Source organism: Lepisma saccharinum, chromosome 28, assembly GCF_977018435.1.
Source record: "Lepisma saccharinum chromosome 28, izLepSacc3.1, whole genome shotgun sequence".
Lineage (NCBI taxonomy): Eukaryota > Metazoa > Arthropoda > Insecta > Zygentoma > Lepismatidae > Lepisma > Lepisma saccharinum.
Window position 1 is genome coordinate 9,025,865 of NC_139256.1, and position 21,563 is coordinate 9,047,427.

General features: G+C 40.2%; 1 protein-coding gene across 1 annotated transcript in view; it reads right to left on the minus strand.

Moving 5' to 3' along the window:
• Positions 1 to 21,563, minus strand: part of Dop2R (dopamine D2-like receptor) — a 193,566-nt gene that overhangs the window by 26,168 nt on the left and 145,835 nt on the right. Inside the window, exons 3-4 of the mRNA XM_083114145.1 lie at positions 6,273 to 6,485; positions 3,965 to 4,083 (exon numbers count right to left, since the gene is read on the minus strand). Coding sequence (XP_082970271.1) covers positions 3,965 to 4,083; positions 6,273 to 6,485 — 332 coding nt within the window. The remainder of the gene's footprint in view (positions 1 to 3,964; positions 4,084 to 6,272; positions 6,486 to 21,563) is intronic.

Below are 21,563 nucleotides of genomic sequence, written 5' to 3' on the forward strand. Positions count from 1 at the left end.
CGTTTTTATTGCCGGTGAGTGTCCATTTGTGGGAACTCATTATATTGATTAACCTAGAGAACAAGAAAAACAATGAAGAATAATAAGAGAAACGAACGCTTACTACAGGCAACGACAGTACCAGAAAGATGTTACTGAGAAGGCGGGAATATTTCGGGAGGGGGCAGTCACATTTAGTAAATACCACACAAAAGATAATTTATTTATCTAGTTTCTCATGTTTGCTGGCGGGAGTGTAGGGGGCGGAACCGGACGACATAAGGGTCGTTTGCCCCTGTCAATGCCTCTTTTTTAAAAGCAGCAAAGTTGAAATATGAAGGCTATCATGTCTTGGGTATATTTTGTGATTCAAGTGAAACGAAAATGCAGATGTAACACTATTTTAAAACATCAGGACACAGGAGGAGTTCAGAGCGCAAGTGGCGTAATTCACTTTTCGTAAAAATGGAGTTGCATGTATAACTTAGAACTGCGAAGTATCAACATTTCAGTGCTAGAAGTTTCAAATTCTTGCTCACAGAGGCACCGCTGTGTTTTGTTTTCTGATTTTGAAAAATTTAAATCGACATTTTTTATTAAAAAATTAAACTTGCTTAAAATTGCTTGTATGGTTTTTGGCATCATACATATAGATATGTTTTTCTTTATAGGGAAACTTTTTCTGGTAAACGACCATGTAAAATATATGAACAGTTTGATTAAAGCAAATAAAAAATATATGTATACAATTTTCTGTTTCTGGTGCTGTATATATGAACCTACTATGGAAATGTTTGTTGAGTGTGTTCATGAAACTATAATAATTTCAGTAAATTTTCTTCCAGACAAAATAAAACATTCTGGGTGTACACTATAATTGTAACTTAAAATATTTTTATAGTATTTGTAGCTGAATTTTGGCATTTTTTAAATTACAGTTTGCAAAATATCAACTGCCATCTTTATTTACAGTTTAATTATATCGAATTTACGTTTACATGATTAGTATTTTCTATAAATCTCTATACAAAATGTTTGCTATTTAGACCTATAAAAATTATTGAATTTTAAATCAAGAGAAATTGAAATGTGTTTACAGTTTATATATTGCATTTCCTTTTGTACGAGCCTCAAGCCATGATTGCATATTTTTCCCTTTCTTAGAGCCTAATAAACACCACTGGATGATTACAAGTTAATGTATTTTCACCAAAAGTTATTCTGATATCTACAAAATCTTTATTATTCTACAAATTATTTCATTAAAGTGATTTAAATCAACGTGATTTATATCAATCCACCTTGCATAGTATAAGTAGTAAATTATTTAATGTCTTTTTCTCAAAACCGTCCTGAATGGAGTTTCGCTACTTGCGCTCTGAACCCCTCGATTTGTAAAGTTATGGACGCTTCTGGGTTGGAACAATCTGTCAGGAAGTCAATCCGAGCGTTACAACTCAGAAGTGTACGTGGCTGTTCAACCAATCAGTAAAGAACTGAAAACAGTTCTTGTCAGTCTGTCTGTCTCTCCGTGTCCACTATCGACATCTCAAGAACTACAGGTAGACTGGCAGAAAAAGCTGACGGTTTTGAAATGTGTATATAAATATAACAATTAATGTAATGCAAGGTTTAATAATCAAAATTGCTACAAAAATAATTGCCATTTACAGTGTTTACATGAATTTATCTCTGTTTTGAAAATTGAGGGGTCTAGTGAGAGAGGGAGCTATGCCACTTTGACAAGAAATGGAAATAAATTGAGTTTTCTAAAGCATTGCCTTGAGTCATAATTTGTATAACAAAGGATCATTTTTTTTTCTGAACATATTGTTAGGTAAATTATTCAAAAGGAAAAATATGAATTTCAATATAATTACCATTTATTATGAACATGTATGGTATATTGTTGTAGTATACCCATGTGGAAAAATCAATCTAGCACATCAAATACTTTGAACAAGGCTTAAATACTTTTGCCTGAGTGTAAATCATGTTCACAGGGTTACATATGATCGACATAAAGACAACTTCATATGTCTTCTGGAGGATCTTCACTGTCCATTGTTTCTGTGGATTTTAGTTTTTGGAAAACACCATGAAAAACTGGAGGAATATAAGGCATTATTGCCATGAGATCTTTTAACTTCAATGCTGATATTAAATCTAGCACCGGTTACTGCAATACAACCTCTGCCACTGCTATTGCAGACACCATCAGTAAGTGGCATAGTTCCTTCTCTCACTCAAGATGCTGATGAGGACGTATTCAAGAACTCAGAAAATCTGCTGCAGAACAAGCGGGAGCTATGCCACATGGTTGTAGTTCACATGATAGATGACAGATGGCAGGAGAAGACTGAAAATGTCAAAAAATAAAATTTTCAAGATTTGTGGCATAGCTCCCTCTCTCACTAGACCCCTCAATTGTGTCCGATAAATGAGAAACCTCCATTCCTTACACATTCATGTAGCCTTTGCCTTCAAGTTGGACGTCGCCCTCACGAGCATTTCATTCGGAATTGCCGCTATTTTGTTGCGAATAGCTAGCTTCAGATCACCAATTGTGTGTGGTCTTCATACACTTGATACGCCTTGTTTATTTTGGCCATATGTATAGTTTATTTGTTTTCTGTTAATTTCACAGATATCTGTTTGATATATTTGTTAGTTTCAATACTGTTATTTGTGTTGATTTAAATTTGTAATTTTTGCTGTATATTTGTTACACGCAATATCGGAAGCGGAAGTCATTTCCGGTTTATAAACGTTTGTAGAACTGTCCAATCTTTTATTGATTCCCTTGCCGGGTCAACAGTGCGTGAAAAGGAAAAAGTAAGGTGAGTTGCGTCAGATGATGTTAATTTTGTGAAAAACACTGTTATAAAGGAAAAGCCGCAGCTTAATTGAAAGGTGATTGCGTTTGTGAATATTGTTGTTATTTTGCAGTTAATGTTTAAAGGTGAAATGTGTTATTAAATTTGTAAAATGACAAGAAGCTATTTCTTTTTTCAAATCGTCACGTCCTGAGAATGCTCATTGTAGCATAACATTAAGGAGAGTCTCATAACTCCGCCGCACAAGGAGATTGGGTAGCTACCGTGACGTAGTGATCCAGTGGCGAACACCAGAAAGGAACGTCACACACTTTTGATTTGAGGTAGCCCCAGAGGAAATAATCACACATCGTCAGATCCGGGGAGCGAGGAGGCCAGGGAACGCCACCATTTTTGAACATTTGAACCATTTGAACAACAATTGGTGATCTCAAGTTAGCTTTTCGCAACAATATAGCAGCAATTCCGAATGAGGGCAAGGCTACATGAATGTGTAAAGAATGGTCATCATTTATCGGACACAATTTTCAAAAAAATAAAAAATAATGTAAGCGCTGTAAATGGCAATTATTTTTGTAGCAATTTTGATTATTAAACCTTGCATTACATTAATTATTTTAATTATATACACATTTTAAAATCGCCTGCTTCTATTCTGCCGGTTCCTGTACATGAGGTATAAAATCAAACTTTGATGGACTAAAAGGCCTGCAATAACAGCTCATAGCAACAAAAATAAACTCGATTAGTTGTTCCGTTTGACCATGAAAGGAAACAATGAATCAAATGACCTACCGATATTTTTTAAATTAGTAAACTTTAAGAACTAAACATTTCTACAAATTAAGATCCATTAAATGCAAGTTTATCAGCACATAAATTATTTTGATTGCCACGTCTCTATATGGGAGACAAACAATTGAAAGTCGAAAATGAATGCATCTTAAATGCTTGATATCTCCGAAATAATTAATACGAAATTTGGTGTAGTGAAATTACTCTAAATAATGCGACCTCTATTTGTGGTAGTTAACAATTGAAACCAATCGATACCTCGGAAACTACTGGAGACAGAAACATAAAATTTGACACGCACGCAGGTTTAGCACGCAAGAAATTCAATGCTCCCACTTTTCCCATACACCTACCTCTGTTCCACCGTCACCGTTGCTAGGATAAACTCCGTGGATTTGTCATTGGGGATGATGTGGCAGTCATCCGACCCCGGTGACCTATCGCCGTCCTTTTCAACGTCTTCTTCCTCCTCCTGCGAAGAAATGTTCGATGTTAACTCATGCGAGCATAGCGACAGTCTTTGCAACGGAACATATATTAAACCCAGGAGACAATAAATTGTTGGTTTTTGAACTAAAGCGGGTGCAAGTAAATACACAAACATTGCACTGCTCTGAACGTATAGTTGAAGTCCTGATTCGAACGCTAGTTCGGTATCTTTGACATAGCTCGAGAGAAAGCCAACCGGACGCGTATCTGAGCCAGCGCCTGTTTCTCCTGAGAAGCGCTGTTGTCACATTTATCTGCAGTGTTTAAACATCCAACACGAACTGCGACGACGTTCGACGAAGTAGCACAACACAATAACACAACCTATCAAAGATAATCGCAATCTAACGTTATGAAATATCTAAAGAAACTGACTTGGCAACATCCCATTTACTCCACGTGGACTTGACAAGTACTGTCATTTCCTAAAACGAACACTATTGGTGGGAAAGAATTGAGGGGAAAATTTACTGGGCTCCACGTGGACTTGACACATGGTTGTCAGAGGAAAACATATTTCTTTGAAGTAAAATGGCGTTCGAATCAGAACTTCAGCTTTACTCATCCTTGCGTCTTTGTTGTTTCATGGAAGGTTGGTTTCCATAGCGTTGTTATTTCAATAAAGCTAAGAATTCCTTTATAGTACCTAGTAAATTTAAAGTCTGTCTTCCTTATATGTTACTTCATTATGTACATTCTTTATTTTCATTTAAGAGTGCTATATTGCATTTAATGTTTAACTTAAGTATTTCAATAACCTAGCCTGTAATGAAATTAGTAATTACATGAATTCAGTTGTACTTAATAAAAATATTGTAAAAACAAAGTTTCAAATTCATACTTCTATTTTCAAATGTACATAAAAGTAGGATTTAATAATGTTTTCTAAAGAATTCTTGTACATTTAAGATGTTCATATTTATATACAGTAGAGCGTCGATTATCCGAACGTCGGTCAACCGAACGACCGCTTAACCGAACTGTGTACTCGCTCGCACCTGTTACTCTCCCACCCTACCGTCCATCATCCCCCTCACTCCCAAACCAAGTTTCCCACAGTAGTCGCCGCACTGAGCCACCGCTGGCGGAACATTGCTTCTAATGGGGCCTTCATAAGGCGCTGCTGACCGGCCAAGCCGCCAGTCGCTGTGTTTCAACAATCAGCACACTTCTGTCGGTGTATGTATTGTTCATGCAAAATGCGTATGTAATATGTACATATTTTTGTTTAATAAACTGTACCACATACTATATATTCCTACTAAAGTTGCCTTTGTACGTTACTTTGTAATACTTAAAGAGATGCCTGTTTTTATTAATAAATTTACTGTACAGTACTTCTTTTTGGCAAATAAACATGTACAGTTCGATTATCCGAACAAACCAGTTTTCCGAACACCCATGTCCCCCAATTACTTCGGATAATCGACGCTCTACTGTATTAGAACAACATTTACTACATAACTTCAATATTATAATTTCTTAATTTAAACATGTTATTGTGCGATAATAATTTCATTAATAAACATATTGTATTTATAACAGTTTTTCAGCACTATCTAAGTCAGCGCATTTATCTGCAGGTGTTGGTAGATACGACACATTGTAACAATTTCTTATCTAGGGTTTGCAAAACAAGATGACCTGTAACATTGCATTATATTTTATAAACATGTCTCATCATAACTTAGAACGTTACTTCTGATTAACTACTTATTAATCCAAGTAACTCTTACTTCTCATTGACTACTTATTAATCCAAGTAACTCTTACTACTTATTAACTACTTATTAATTCAAGTAACTGTGTTAAAGTAACAGACTGCGTTCAAGTACAAACACGGAAATGTATTGCACACAGAACGGGAAAATGCATCAAACCCAGGTTGATGCATTGTTAGTGCATCAATTGACAGAGTTAAACATGTAATATTTTTTTAAAAAAATTGTCGTGCCAGATCTTACGTAACAGCAGCTGATGAAAGTACACTTTGATGCATTTCTGCGCATTATTTGATGCATCTAATGGGAATCACTAACAGTACATGCACTTTAATGTGTTATAGGAGTCAACATATTGTGTGAATCGACACACTTTGGGTTCTATGCGGACCACTGTAATTGGAGATATGGGTATCTCAGTTACTGGAGATAAATAAGAGATAATACTCACCTGGCTCCCGCTGCCCGTGTTTGTGGGCTTGTCGTCCTCCAGCGTGGACTCCTTGACCGAGGAGCCTTGCGCGGTGGTGGTGGGGGGGCCTCCGAGCGTCGTCTCCGCTAGCCTCCGTGTTTGCGCTATGTTCTCTATCACAGATCCGGGTTTGATGTCCGACACGTGTGGTTTCCGAGCAGCTCTGGCTTTCCGTGCTCGGTTTCTGAGAGCCTGAGGGACAAAGAAAGTACATTAGGACTCTTAAATCAAACCACATTGAAACTGTACAGGAAGCTCTGAATATGTGCTCATACGGCGCGACCATCTGTAAATTGTTACATGCTCCTCCCCAATTTTCTCGCGTACGATTCGGACAGAGGATTCTCAACCAACTCGCTCCTAGGTCTTTTCAAAGGACAACGAGCTAAGTAGGAACATCTCATTCCTTCTTTTAAGAGGAGAGAAATAAAACGGAGTTAGATCTGGCGCACTTGGTGACCATTTATTTTCTGCCATCTAGAGAAAATGTTCGCCCAGACCCAAGAATGAAGACTGCTCTCCAATAAGTAATTTTAAACTTCCACGATAGCTTTGTTATGGATGTGAAATTTGGTCCCTTACATTAAAAGAGGAACATAAATTAAGTGTATTTGAAAATAAAATCCTTAGAAAAATATTTGGACTTCAATGGAACGAGGAGACAGGTGAGTGGAGAAGGTTACATAATTTAGAACTCCATAATTTGTATTCATGTCCAGATATTATTAGAATGATTAAATCAAGAAGACTTATGTGGGTGGGCCATGTGGCACGAATGGGAGAGGAAAGAAGATTTTACTGGATTCTTGTTGGAAAACCTGATGGTAAGAGACCTGTAGGATGGACCTAAGGAAATTTGTAAGGATGGGAGAGATTGGATTGATCTTGCCCAGGATAGGGACAGGCTCCTGTTGCGGCAGCCATAAACCTTCGGGTTTAAGAAGGCTAGAGAGTTACTTAGTTTCGATAGCTTTGTTATTTCATTAAATATAGTCTTGCTGTCTTTTAATTTAGCTAATTTTACGTAGGTTATCTTCCACTTTTGGCCAATTGTGGTAATGGGGATAAACGTTGATAAGATGAGGTAGATATGATACAATCAAAACCGTATATGAACGACACACACGAGCCCCACTGGCCTGCAACATTATAATTACCGGGTTACACTACGTATAAGGGAGATTGACTGTTGGGTGCCTTCGGCGAAAGTCACCTCTTACACCCCAAATATAGCCATGGAAATAAGAATTATCAACTAAATTTGGTCAAATAATATTGAATAACCCTGTATAATATAGATTAAAACTGACTTCTCTGTTATAATGACTTTCAATTCATAGTACAAATTACGCTACTCAAAAAACATTACATTCTCGGAAAATCTGTATAAAACTGCTGAATTTTTACTGGACTACTATAATTGATGCTCTTCAATAAATGAATACGATAACTAAAAAGAAGAGAAGATCGAGTCAAGAGATAATTATACGAATAAGCTCGAGTGGTGAAATCAAAACATTAAAGGTAATAAGAGAGGTTCTTAGCTTATTGAAGCGTTGTCGCCGCATCGTAAACAACGCAAAAGAAACGAGCGAAAAATCATCGAGAACCTCCAAAGACGTTGATTAGGATGACGTTTCGAGCGATTTCTCGGTTTGTTACGTTCCTTCCCCCTTTTTTCCTCCTCCACCCCCCGCGTCTGAACCACGCTTGATAACGTCGGAGTCATAATTAAAATCCTAGCTACCCGATAATTGTCTCTTCAAAACCCTGTCTGTCTCTAATTAGACTCGGGACGAAACCGAACAAAAGATTTGGTTGATTAAATGAAGGATTACCTCCCCCGTGTACCCCTACTTCCCTGAGAGGCTCCGATAATTTTTCACTGCCATCTATGTTTCGTCAAGTGAGGCTCCTGCGATATGAATTTTCTTCAGGTTTTGCCAGGTTTCCATCCCGCCCAACTTCACCAAACTTTTGTCTTGTAAAGGGCGAATGGAAGTAAGCGGAACACTGTTATGTGTGTTCTTGATACGGCTTCGAAAATCAATGACAAGGAAGTCCATAATTTAATATTCATGAGTAAGAGAGAGAAAATGGAGAATTAAAGATCACAGGATGTGAAAGATAGAGAAAATGAGGTAGAGAGATGAAATGGACGTGAATTTGAGAAATATGCATATAAGTACTAACTAACTAGTCGCCTTAAACCCGAAGGTTTATGGTTGAAGCAACACAACACATCTGTCCCTATCTGAGCAAGACAGATAGGGATGGTAAAAAGTGAGGCAGGGGGAGAGAGAGAGAGAGAGAGAGAGAGAGAGAGAGAGAGAGAGAGAGAGGAAAGACGAGAGAGAGGGAGAGAGAAAAGACGAGAGAGAGAGAAAAAAAAGACGAGAGAGAGAGAGAGAAAATACGAGAGAGAGAGAAAAGACGAGAGAGAGAAAATACGAGAGAGAGAGAAAAGACGAGAGAGAGAGAGAGAAGACGAGAGAGAGAGAAAGAGGAAAGACGAGAGAGAGAGAGAGAAGAAGACGAAAGAGCAGAGAAAAGACGAGATAGAGAGAGAGAAAAGACAGAGAGAAAGAGAGAAAAGACGAGAAAGAGAGAAAAGACAAGAGAGAGAGAAAAGATGAGAGAGAGAGAGAGAGAAAAGATGAGAGAGAGAGAGAGAAAGGACGAGAGAGAGAGAGAGAAATGACGAGAGAGAGAAAAGACGAGAGAGAGAGAAAGAGGAAAGACGAGAGAGAAAAGACGAGAGAGAGAGAAAAAAGACGAGAGAGAGAGAAAAAAACGAGAGAGAGAGTGAGAGAAGACGAGAGAGAGAGAAAAGACGAGAGAGAGAGAAAAAAGACGAGAGAGAGAGAAAAGTCGAGAGAGAGAGAGAAAAGACGAGAGAGAGAGAAGAGGAGAGAGAGAGGGAAGAGGAGAGAGAGAGAAAGAGGAAAGACGAGAGAGAGAGAGAGAGAGAGAGAGAGAGAGAGAGAGAATGAAATAATGAGGAAAAAAATAAGACCGAAAGATAGAAAGAGAGAGATATTAAAAGCTGTTTCACAGATGATACTCTTCATTTAAAAAATTATTACAGAAGAAAAATTAACCATTAACCTTCAGGTTGCAACATCCTCCGCTTAGGATGGCCTTCACTCCACCGTCGTCGACGTAGACATGCACCAGCACGACGAGCGCGTTGCGGAGAACAACAACATTTCGTAATGTGCATAAATTTACCCATAATGCTAACTGTCTGTTCAGCGAGAGATGAGACTCCATAGTTCTCAGGGATCGGGTGTTAATAGAGCTTCTCCAAAGATTTCAGATGAAATGGGACCAATAGCTTTTACCTAACAGAACAACAGGTGATGAAAGTTTATATTCCAGTTTATTTCCTTAACAAAAATAATATATATACACGTTTTAAAAACAAAACTACCCAGGGTTAACAATAATAAGTAGCTACCTTGAGAAGCTTACTCATTAATCTTACTAAAATTATCCTATACATATATACAAGTAGGGACACGGAAAAGCACATTTCTTACTTCAACCGGTTTCTTACAAAGCAACCGAGATACTTTCCCATTATTAGGTGGGATTAAGCCGAAACTAAATATTATAACGGCCTTTTATCTCTTTCACCAGAAGGTGTAGCTTAACTTCTCTATGGTGCTCGGACTCTCGCATAAGCGGAGGGCACCTTCTCTCCTTTAGGTGTTTGGTCTCTCGCAGTAGCGGAGCACACCTTCTCTCGCCCGCAGGCGGAGTCTAACTAACTTGCCAGCCAAGCGGTTGCCCTTATATACGGTCGGCGATGCTAGCGTAAGCGAGCGGGAAAATATTGAACTACCTACGTATATTAACATTAAACAGTTACAAAAGTTGATTATACGTAGAGGTGGATCCGTCTTTACTTGTGACGATCCGAGTTCGTTGCAATCTTGAACTACAGCGCCTAGAATAACGTAGTGTGGAAAACGGCATGCTTCTGCGCTCTCAGGCTGGTTCCACCCGAAAATGATACCGCTAGAGGCGCTGGTGTCGGTACACGTGCTAGGCATTCGTCTGCTTATAATGGAAGTAAATGGAGTTTTCGCTGCAACGTCTGATTCTTTTACATGAAGCATTTCTATGAATGTGATAATTGCTATGATATTTGGTACAGTGGTCGCGAAGATATTAACGAACATTCTAGATAGTCGACCACGTCCAGTTATCGTCATACTTTCGTTAATAATACGGGAGAAGAAATACGCGTGGAATGCTCTTGGCAACTAATGTTTGTGTATGAATTAGGTTCATTATTATTATCATCATCATCATCATTTCTTTTAAAGATATACACACTGAAGCATTTGTATTTTTGATATTTACTGTCTCTTTTCTTCTGCTTTAAACTAATCGCGGCGATGATGATAATGATGATTGCATGAAACGACAAGGGGAACCCCACAAAACTTTCTTAGTGCCATCGACATGAGTGTAAGGCAACTTTCAAACCAATGGGACAAGCGACACGGGATGTTCACACTGTCACACTAGTGACACACACTTCCAGATTGTAAAATAGCATTCATTGCACATGAGGGTCCCAACTAAGTGACAAGCGACATGGTGCCTTCAGTCTATTAGCAAGCGTTGCTTGCGAACAACAGATAGGCGACACGATAAATCGCACATTACAACAACAGATCTAGGCGACACGATAAGCCACACGTGTCGCTTTATCGCTTCTGCGTCGCTCAAACTGGGCCATTTCCTCAATAGCTTGCAACATGTTGCCGTGGTCTGTTGTTCGCGCATACGCGATGCAATGAGTGTCTTGCTTTAGTGAGATTGCGCACCAAAGCGACAAGCGGCACGCGACACTTATCGCTTGAGGTTTTCACCAACCGAACGCTGGCCTGTGCTTCCCGTCATGCCGCTACGATGTGAAATATTGCTCTTGATTGGCTCCTTCCCAAGCAACATGTGTCACTTCGGTATGAAAGTTGCCTTGGACCGAATGACCCGTGTCGCTTTGGTGTGAAATCCTCGTATCGTTTGTCGCTTTGGTGTAAAATCTCCTTGAGGAAACGGTGGAGTCAGAGCTTTTGTCCCTACGGTTCGAAAGGCTGTATTGATTTCCGACTGCTCGCTTTCAAGCGACATTTGTGGTTTGTCGCCTCGGTATGAAATATCTCTCAGGATACTATTTATATTCTAATAACATAGAAAAATAAACTCTAATACACAGTCCAAGACCTGACGTCCGGAATCACATTGCGATGTTTCTTCTTGTGTTACGCATGCTATTTATTTATTAATTTTATTTTACTTTTCTTTCCAAATTAATGCCATTTCTTGACTGCAAATCACTCCACAAATATAACTGTTTCCATGAATTCACTTACCGCCTTTCTAGAGAAACAAATCTACATAATATATTCCAAAAACTAACTAAGCCGCATTACTTTCATAACAAAATTAGCAGCTGTGTCGATCGCACTGCCATCTACTTGTCATCGTCTCGGGGAACCAGTTTCTTGGGTCGTTTTCCACACTACGTTATTCAAGGTGCTGTACTTGAACTAACAATATTTACATTAAACAGTTACAAAAGTTGATCATAGAAGCTAACAAACTTAGAGGTGGACCCGTCTTTACTTGTGACGATCCGGGGTCGTTACAAGGTCTAATTGAATTATATTTATAAAAACTAAAGTTTCACCTCAGTAGAAGTTTCTTTAAAAAAAATACACCGGTTGTTTTTTTCTTGAATTGGTGCTTTGTTTCTTGAAGTGCATGAAGGTTTGCAAAGGACTTCAAATACATCCACAGAAATAACAATAATAATAAAGATCGGGCAACTAGGGGTCTAGAAATCATCTCGATTTTCCCAAGCTTCAAATACTGAAGTAGTCTGCAAGCAGTGTTGCCACATTACTTCCCTGCTTGTCACCAAACCTGGTGGCAATCTCTCCATGCATAAGGCTGTTGAGAATGTAAATTTGCCTGAATATTATTCCCGCAAAACATCTGCAGTTTCTTTGCTAATACCGTGTTGGTGACGTAATCTTCCTCCAGTACCTCGGTTCGTTTCTCACTTCGTCTGGAATCCCCGCCGACATCTTCACGGGAAGGTGGGCATTCTTCCCATCTTTTTCTTTCCCGCACAATTTCCGAAATCCTTTCACGGAGAGAAGCGAGTTCGCATTTCGTATTCAGTTCCCACGAAAGTGCGTCGTGTTACGGGCTTAAGGGATGTTTTCTGCTCCGATGAGTCTAAAGCAGAGGATGTCTTCGCGTTTCAGGTGTTGTCGCGCTTTGAAAAATCCCAGTTTTTGCGGTGTTGCTAAATGTGAGTTAAAGAGAGAGGGAACAGCACGGAAGCTGATTGCGGTATGCTTCGTGAACACTAATCGTTCATTCGTTATGAATGAGGGCAAATGTTTGAGGGGTTCAGGACGGAACTACCGTTGGCTGAGAAATTGTGTGGAGAGAGAGAGAGAGAGAGAGAGAATGTGAGAGAGAGCGTGAGATTTAGAAGGAGAGAGACTGAGAGACAGGGAGAATGAGAGTGAACGAGTGATAATGAGTGAAGAGATTGATTGATTTGGTGTTTTAAGTCCACTTTATGCACAGTAAGGCTAATCGGGACTTAAACTACAGTTTAAAGTGGGATCCGAACCACTGTGTGCCTCCACCGGGTGTCGAACCCGGGCCCCCTTGATCACAAGGCGAATACGCTACCACTGCGCCATCGGGGAGGCCCTGAGTGGAGAGAGAGAGAGAGAGAGAGAGAGAGAGAAAATACGAGAGAGAGTGAGAGAAAAGACGAGAGAGAGAATAAACGAGAGAGAGAGAGAGAGAGAGGGAAAATACGAGAGAGAGAAAAGACGAGGGAGAGAGATAGAGAGAGAGAAAAAAGACGAGAGAGAGAGATAGAGAGAGAGAGAAAAGACGAGAGAGAGAGAGAGAGAGAAAAGACGAGAGAGAGAGAGAGAAAGAAAAGACGAGAGAGGGAAAGACGAGAGAGAGAAAAGACGAGAGAGAGAGAGAGAGAGAGAGAGAAAGAAGACAAGAGAGACGGGGAGAGAGAGAGGGAGAGAGAGAGGGAGAGAGATAAAGAAAATACGAGAGAGAGAAAATACGAGAGAGAGAGAGAGAGAAAACGAGAGAGAGAGAGAGAGAGAGAAGAGAGAGGAATTGCCAAAATGAGAAACAGGGAGTATAAGAGAGAGGAAAGGTGACATTATGAATAACGAAAAAAAAGGATTTACAGTACACTCACTTCACAGAGGATAATGAGGACTGGACCTATAGCTTAAAATGAAATATGAACAAAATATGAAATGTGACAAAAACTTTGTAGCAAAAAGTCTCTTTGAAGGCAATGAAGTCGGGTGTGTTAGATGCATGTCGTGCGCCTTTCCATTAATGAGCTATTCAAGCCATCTTGCAACTTCTTCAACCAATATAAATACTTTGTTTTTTGAAACTTGAAATGAAATTGCATATTGTATTAAAGCTAGAAAGTATAAATCCACTCTTCTCGATCTGCAAATGGGATAACGAGAAAGGAAGGGGTCGTACTAGGTTCACTAGCACAGTTTTCTAACGAGCGTTGAAGGAATGCAGCCACATATGCGGACCACAAGGACATCCTTTTAGGTTTGGTTCTTGTAACATTTGATGCGGAGGGATCAAAGTGACGTCATGTGGTCAGCGGCTGGTGCTTCCCTGGAACTAAGAGGATGTGACTTGGGCGGAATTAGGTTCTCGGAGTCATAAGAGTTTCCTCCTGGGAGGAGCAGCATCTGCAGCAGAGGAACCGCAGTTTCTCATTTCCACATGAAGTCTGAGGGAAGAGAGTGAAGTCGGAAAAAAAAGGAAGAACGGAAGAGACAAAGTCATGAAAAATGGAAAGGTTGAGGAAAAAATGTGGCAAGCACTTTCCTGCAAGGGAATTTGTAAATAGGGTTTCAGGAAAATGATTGATTCTGGAGTAAATCGAACTCCGAGGATTGGGGGATGCAGGATGGAGCGTCTGGGAGAGGTGGTGGATAAATCAGTATGTAGCTTGTTGCTGTTGGTTGAAAGGTTCTTTCAGCACAGATGCTAATAGAGACTGGACGTACAGTTTGAGTGGGAGGGCTGAAACGTGTATCCACTGAGACTCAAATCTTCAAAATAATTGAAACAGAGAGAGGGAGAGAAAGATAGATAGATAGATAGAGAGAAATGTGTGTGTATATATATATATATATATATATATATATATATATATATATCAGGAGCGTATATTCTGGGCTAGCTAAGCTATCTGCGAAGCCTGAAGTCTGGAGAATAAAATACAGGAGAAAAATCGCCCAGAAATTGTAAATAATATTATTCATATCAGTGAGATGATGATGCTGATTTTGAAGTTGGCAACCTGATTTCTTATGAGTTGGCAACCTGATTTCCTACGAGTTGGCAACCTGATTTCCTATGAGTTGGCAACCTGATTTCTTATGAGTTGGCAACCTGATTTCCTATGAGTTGGTAAATGTATTTCTATTCATAGCCTAGGACCACGTGACATAGTGAGATAGCCCAGATCTTGGTCTCAGTATACGCCACTGATATATATATATATATATATATATATATATATATATATATATATATATATATATATATAGAGAGAGAGAGAGAGAGAGAGAGAGAACGAGTGGAGATAAAGTGAAGAGATGGAGAGAGCGTGCGAGAGAAAAAGAGAACCAGAGGAGAGAGAAAGAAGTACATGGAAACAAAGAGAGAACGAGAGGACAGGAGAGAAGAGAAAGAAAGAGAGAGAGGAATAGACAAAAGATAAATTATATCGGTCCGTATCTATATCTTTGCATGGAGCGAGAGATAGAAAGATTAGAAAAGATCCAGTCACGAAGGAAAGTTATTTGCTGACCAGGCGTAGAACAAATGTGTATATATATATATATATATATACACATTTATATATATATATATATATATATATATATATATATATATATATGAATTTGGAATCAACCATCTAATGTTTTCTTATTCACAGAAAGCAAAGTTTCGGAAAATGTTACCATTTCTCTTGAATGTTCTCTGTTCGAGGGATTGGGTGACACACACCTGCTGACATCCATAATTCTAGTTTAAATTTAGGCCAAACTTCTCACGGACACCCCGTACAAGGACGACTGATATCTCTCCTAGCAGCTGCACTTAACCCAGTACATAATCTCACACATTGTGACGTGTTGCTGAAAGCCAGGGACTCCTCAAATACATCCAGTGATGAAAAACGTCGTCAGCGTTCGAGCTAGATATATTTGTTAGCCGGTTGGTCTCTTTGATAGAATCTATCACTCTGTAGATACGTACCACCTTTCCAAAAGCTGTTCACATTTTTATGTCGCTTCCTCAGTCAGCCTTTGTTGCCATCTGGTGATCGATATAATATCAGGAAGGTTTTCTGAAAGGATTGGAAAAAGCCATGATTCTGAAAGGATCGTGCTGTATAACTTTCAATACCACATCTCTATCCAGCCCTATATGTATCTCGTCGAGCAAAACCACCACCATAAAGTTTTGGAACGAAAAGGGACATAAAACAGACATAAAAGCGGACAGGAAAAGGCGGACACCGGACATAATATCTTTACCATTGCAAGCTCTTTCTTTCTTTTTTAACAGCGTGTCGGTGTCCTTTGTTGGTTGCTCTGTCGAACGACTTTCGTTTGATTCCTGCCATACATGGAGGGTGGGGGTTGGTAGAAGAAATGGATGTCTGTGGAAAGACAGACGAAGAGGAAAAAGGAGCAAGGAAGAAACCAGAAGAATAGAAGAATCCATCTCAAAAGTAACAAAAAAAAATGATATGGAAGGAGATTTTGAATTCCTGGGAAAATAGAGAAAAGAAGACTACGTCAGGCTTGGGAATCAGGGATTTCAGCGAGAGAAAGGGGCCTTTGCGAAGCGGAAATCGTTCCATGTTGGTTCGGCAAGAATCTTGTGGCTTCTCATATTCGGTTTCTTGTTCCTCCCCTTTTCTCTTCCTTCTTGTTATTCCAAAACGTCTGCCCGTCTCCTGAAATACCACCAAGCTTTCTTTCAACCGTTGTCTATAACGGCATATATTGATGGTGCTGTAAGACCCAGTTGCAGCTTTGAATGGAAAGATTTTCACTCAGCCCTTCTCCAGACAAGCATCCTTTTCGACCAAAGATGCATTTTCAAATTATCACTCCGATCTCCGTAGCTGAGGCTTCTTCAAAGAATCAGATTCACATTTGATGCATTTGGGTTCATTTTTGTATGTCGTGAAAGAAACACCAAAGTGCATCAACTGAATATTTCTTTCAGAAGAGATGCACTTTAATGCATCAGTTGATGTTCCTTGATGCACCTTCATGCATCCTTTTTGATGATGCACTTAAACGTTTGGTCTGAGCTACAGCGTTTATGTTTATGCAGTTGCAAGGTGCGGTTAACAGTTTCCAAAGACATATTTAGATGATTCGTCATCTGTCTTTGGGTCGGTGGATTCTCTTGCATAGCCATTCTGCGAAGTTTCGCCTGCATGCTGGTGGTGGCTTGTGTGCACGGCCGTGTTCTTGTCCCCTTTGTTGGAGAACCGAACGCTGGGGCCATGCAATCCTTATACTCGCCGATCAAATTCTTGAATAAAGTCAAAGTAACATCACAATCCTTGCTCTTACACTACTTCCTGATCATTGACACACTGAACTTTGCATCATAAAGGGCTACAATATAATCTTCCCAAAAGCGACTCAGCTTTGGCAGCATTTTCAGCCAAGCAAGAAAACACAAAACACTTGGAAAAGTTATACAACGTACTCCTTCCAAAAACAGCTCAGTTTGGGCGGGATTTTCGGCCCAGTGAGAAAACACAACCACTCTTTTACAGCTCACACACTACACTGACAAATATGCCCGAACAAGGTTGGGCGAGTTCATTCTGAGCGCGGGGGGAAGGAATCGCGTTTGGTCAATCGGGTTCGATATCTGGTGGAGGCACATTGTACAGTGTTGCGGATTCAACTTTAAATTGTAGGCCCAGTCCCGATTAGCCTATCTATGCATAAAGTGGACTTAACAACAACAACTCTATCTTATGAATAATTGAATCTCTTACAGTTCCCTTCCAATCTTTTGAGCTATGCTTTCCAGACGGTGGGTTCTGGATTCAACTCCCAGCCATAAGAAACACAGAGTCTAGCTTAACCATACCGTCACATACGGTGCGAAACGCTATACCAAACGTTACAAGTGAGGTAACACCCACCCAAACGTAACACGGAGCAGCCTAAAATGATAGGATCAACAGGATCTGTCAGCAGATTTACAGAGAAGGACCCTGAAGAGGATCATCGTAAATTTACGGTAAGAAACAACAAGATAACGGCACGTTACCGTAACGTTACAGGAGGAGCATAAAAACCATCATCTGGCCGTCAAATTTCACCAACTACACGACTTCTGCCCTTTCGCAGCAATAACCTTTCCCAGATTCAATCAGGTGGACAGGGATTGAGCGTGCTATGGCTTCAGAACCGAAATCCTCGCAGCTTATGCGTGCACCGTGCGAGGACAAGGATGGAAAAGGTCGAGCATCATGTTTATTCATCTCAGTATGCTGAAATATACGGTGCGGGAGACATCTTGCGGAGGTGGCAGGTACTAAGCCTCTGTTAATAACGTTAACCTTCAGCATGCAAATGAGCGTGGTGAAAGGAGGAGAGAGGGGTCCGTAACCCTACCTTCCTTCCCACGAGCTGAATCCGGGAAACGCATGACGGGAAACGGAAATTAGATGGAGAAACGGTCCTGTTCCTTTGAAGGAATCTATATGCACTGGATCTTTCGGTGGGATTCCTATGTTAATTGCTCTCGCGTCATGAGCACGTATCTGTTAAGCGGCTTCCTCACAATGTGGAGTGATAGGATGCAGGGATGGAAGAGGGGGAGGGAGGGCTCTAGCCCACCGAGGAATAGTGTTAACCCACCCTCCTACAGTTTATAATCAAATAGATACATTTTCAAGATAATTACATGAATACAAGGATGACACAAAGATACAGAGAGGAAGAGGGAGAGAGAGAGAGAGAGAGAGAGAGGGAGAGGAAGAGGGAGAGAGGGAGAGAGAGAGAGAGGGAGGGAGGGAGTGCGAGAAGGGGAGAGGGAGAGATAGATATATATGTACAGAAAGATACAAGAAGAGAGAGAGAGAGGGAGAGGAAGAGGGAAAGAGAGAGAGAGAGAGAGAGAGAGAGAGAGAGAGGAACAGATAGAGATATATATGTAGAGAAAGATACAGGAAGAGGGAGAGAGAGAGAGAGAGAGAGAGAGAGGGAGGGAGGGAGGGAGGGAGAGGGAGGGAGAGCAAGAAAAGGAGAGGCAGAGATAGAGATATATATGTAGAGAAAGATGCAGGAAGAGAGAGAGGAGAGGGAGGGAGAGAGGGAGAGAGAGAGAGCTAGATATATATATATATATATATATATATATATATATATATGTAGAGAAAGAGAGAGAGAGGGAGAGGAAGAGGGAGAGAGAGAGAGGGAGGGAGGGAGAGCGAAAAAGGAGAGGCAGAGATAGAGATATATATGTAGAGAAAGATACAGGAGAGAGAGAGAGGAGAGGGAGGAAGAGAGGGAGAGAGAGAGCTAGAGATATATATGTAGAGAAAGAGAGATGGAGAGGAAGAGGGAGAGAGGGAGGGAGGGAGAGCAAGAAAAGGAGAGAGAGAGAGAGATGAAAGTGAAAGGGAAGGAAGAGGGGAGGAATGAAAAAGGCAGAAAGAAGGAGAGAATGAAAATAAAAAGTGAAGAAAGAGAGAGATTTATGGAGAATCAGAGAAGTAAAGAACAGAGGAAGAGGTAGATAGACACAAGGGAAAGAAAGATAGATAAATTTGTTAAGAGAGGAGGAGAAATAGAACGGGCGGAAGGAAAAAAAGAAAACTAGATAAATATAGGAGAGAGAGAGAGAGATAGGAACGGATAGATTTCTATTTCAATTATTGCAGGTTTACATCTTTTTTCTATGTCTTGGATTAATCAATAGTCGATAATAGGAACAGATAGAGAAGCACCACCACCAGCAAGAGTGCAGATTTTATGCAATAAATAGTTGCACCATTTCTATGCTAGGAGACCCCTAATTCCTTACAGGAGTATACTAAATTCCAGAGTAGCGTGCAGAAATCCCTGAACGGCGTTCGATTCCCGGCCTGGGTGATCTGAAGTAGGATTTTTTCCAACAATAATCTTGCGTAAAGTTACTCTGGCCTCCACCCAGCCTCTTTAACGAATGTGTACCTTGGAGCAACCCTAGGGGGATGGGGTAGAGCCTGATGCTGTGCACATCAAACACAAAATGGACATAGGTCTGTAATATGTGGATCCTTGCCTTCACATCCCCATATGTACAGTCACCTACAATAAAAATGGGACATCTACTGTAGATCCTGAAGTATTCGCTTCCCAGCAAGGTGTTATGTGTGTTGCGTAACTATCAGGCGATAAGTGGATTTTAATAGTAAATTTTCTATGGAAAGTTCTGCCAGCGCCGAGGAGTTAGACAACACACATAACACCTTGCTGGGAAGCGAAAACTTCAGGATCTAGATGTCCCATTTCTATTGCCCGTGACTGTACCTCCGTGGCACGCGCAACAATTTTACCAATACAGTAAAACCTCGTTAATCCGGACTAATGGCTGGATAAGTTGACCGGTTTAACGAAAGTCCGGATTAACTGAAATAACCTAAAAGAGCAGTAGAAAGTACGACGAATGCGATTGTTGACTTCTAGCCACATTTAAAACCTTACATTCTGCTTCTTTTCTTGCCTTTTGCCTGTCCGGATTAAGCCAAGTCTGGCTTATCGGGGTCCGAATTAACGTGGTTTTACTGTACTCAATTTTCTCCTCCCCCCACAACGATTCCTGGTGACACTCATTGAGATGCAAAACTATGAACTACCAACAATCTACAGGGCCAGGAACAAGCAAGAATGCACAGCCGTTTTAGTAAAAAACAAAAGACAAACGCAAAAACTCGCTTTTTACCGCCTCTTCTTATTTCAGGAACGCCTCTCGAGCCACAGAAATATTTGCTTACCTCCTGCTCATCATTTATTACACCCCCTTTTTTTTCCTTTCAAATTCTCTCTCACACGACTCGAGGTACTTATCTGCAATTTCCACACGCTTTTAAGGATCATTCTACCCACTTTTTCTTCGCTTTTATCGCCCGTAAACAAACCGCGTACAAACACCGCAATCTCCCACGTCTAACCTGCAGATACAAACGAGAAAGAATAGCAGAAAACTCCTACAAGTAAACACCGCAGTGCAATATACGTCCCTACCTTTTATTCCTCAAAGAAATTAGTTCATGGTCTTCTGCGTATTCTAACATGAGCTAGCTTCGTTAAATACATCTACTTTGTGTATCTGCAGTACCTTTTTTTGTTGAAATACCCGCAATTAACGTTATCGGAATTTTTATCTCCAGCATTCGCAATTTATTCCACTTTCTCTGCACATTCTCTTAAGATTTTTCCTCTAAATATACGATTATACTGTGCTATAACCTCGATCATGAAACAAAGAATAGAATAGAATTGGTCTTTATGTAAGCAGGCGTCTTCCAGCTTCATGGGCTATTCTTACAACCAACCCTCGTCACAGATACAATGAAATATACAATGATAAAATAATGCATTGAATTGATTAGTATGTATACTGTGAAGTAAAGATAAGTACTAAGTAATTAGTAGTGCATTGTAGGGGGGTGATAGGTATGCGTTATACACAGTCCGTCCAGTAGGAAAGGTGACTATTTTTTTTGCCACGGAACCACCAGTGCCATCTATGGAGAAGTATATGTACTACGTAGCGACACATTTCGATTTTCTTCCGGTAAAGTTGCAAAGCACTTGTGACTGACAGTACCTGCTGAACGTCGCTCGGAAACGGAGCAATGTGCGAACATTAAAAGTAGTGTGATTGGTGCTATTACTGGGTCGAGAAAGTATGAACCCCCCTCAGGCAGATTTGCCTACACTTAAAACTAGCTCAACATGCCCATATGAGTTTTTTGCTCAAGTGTGGAACTCTGTCTAATCCAAGATTTTTGTAAAAATGCCCTCGGGAATTTCCCGTGAAAGTATGACCCCCCTCAGATTGATTTGCCTACACTTACAAAATCTACATCTGCCAGATTGTTGTCCATAAATTTGTTAA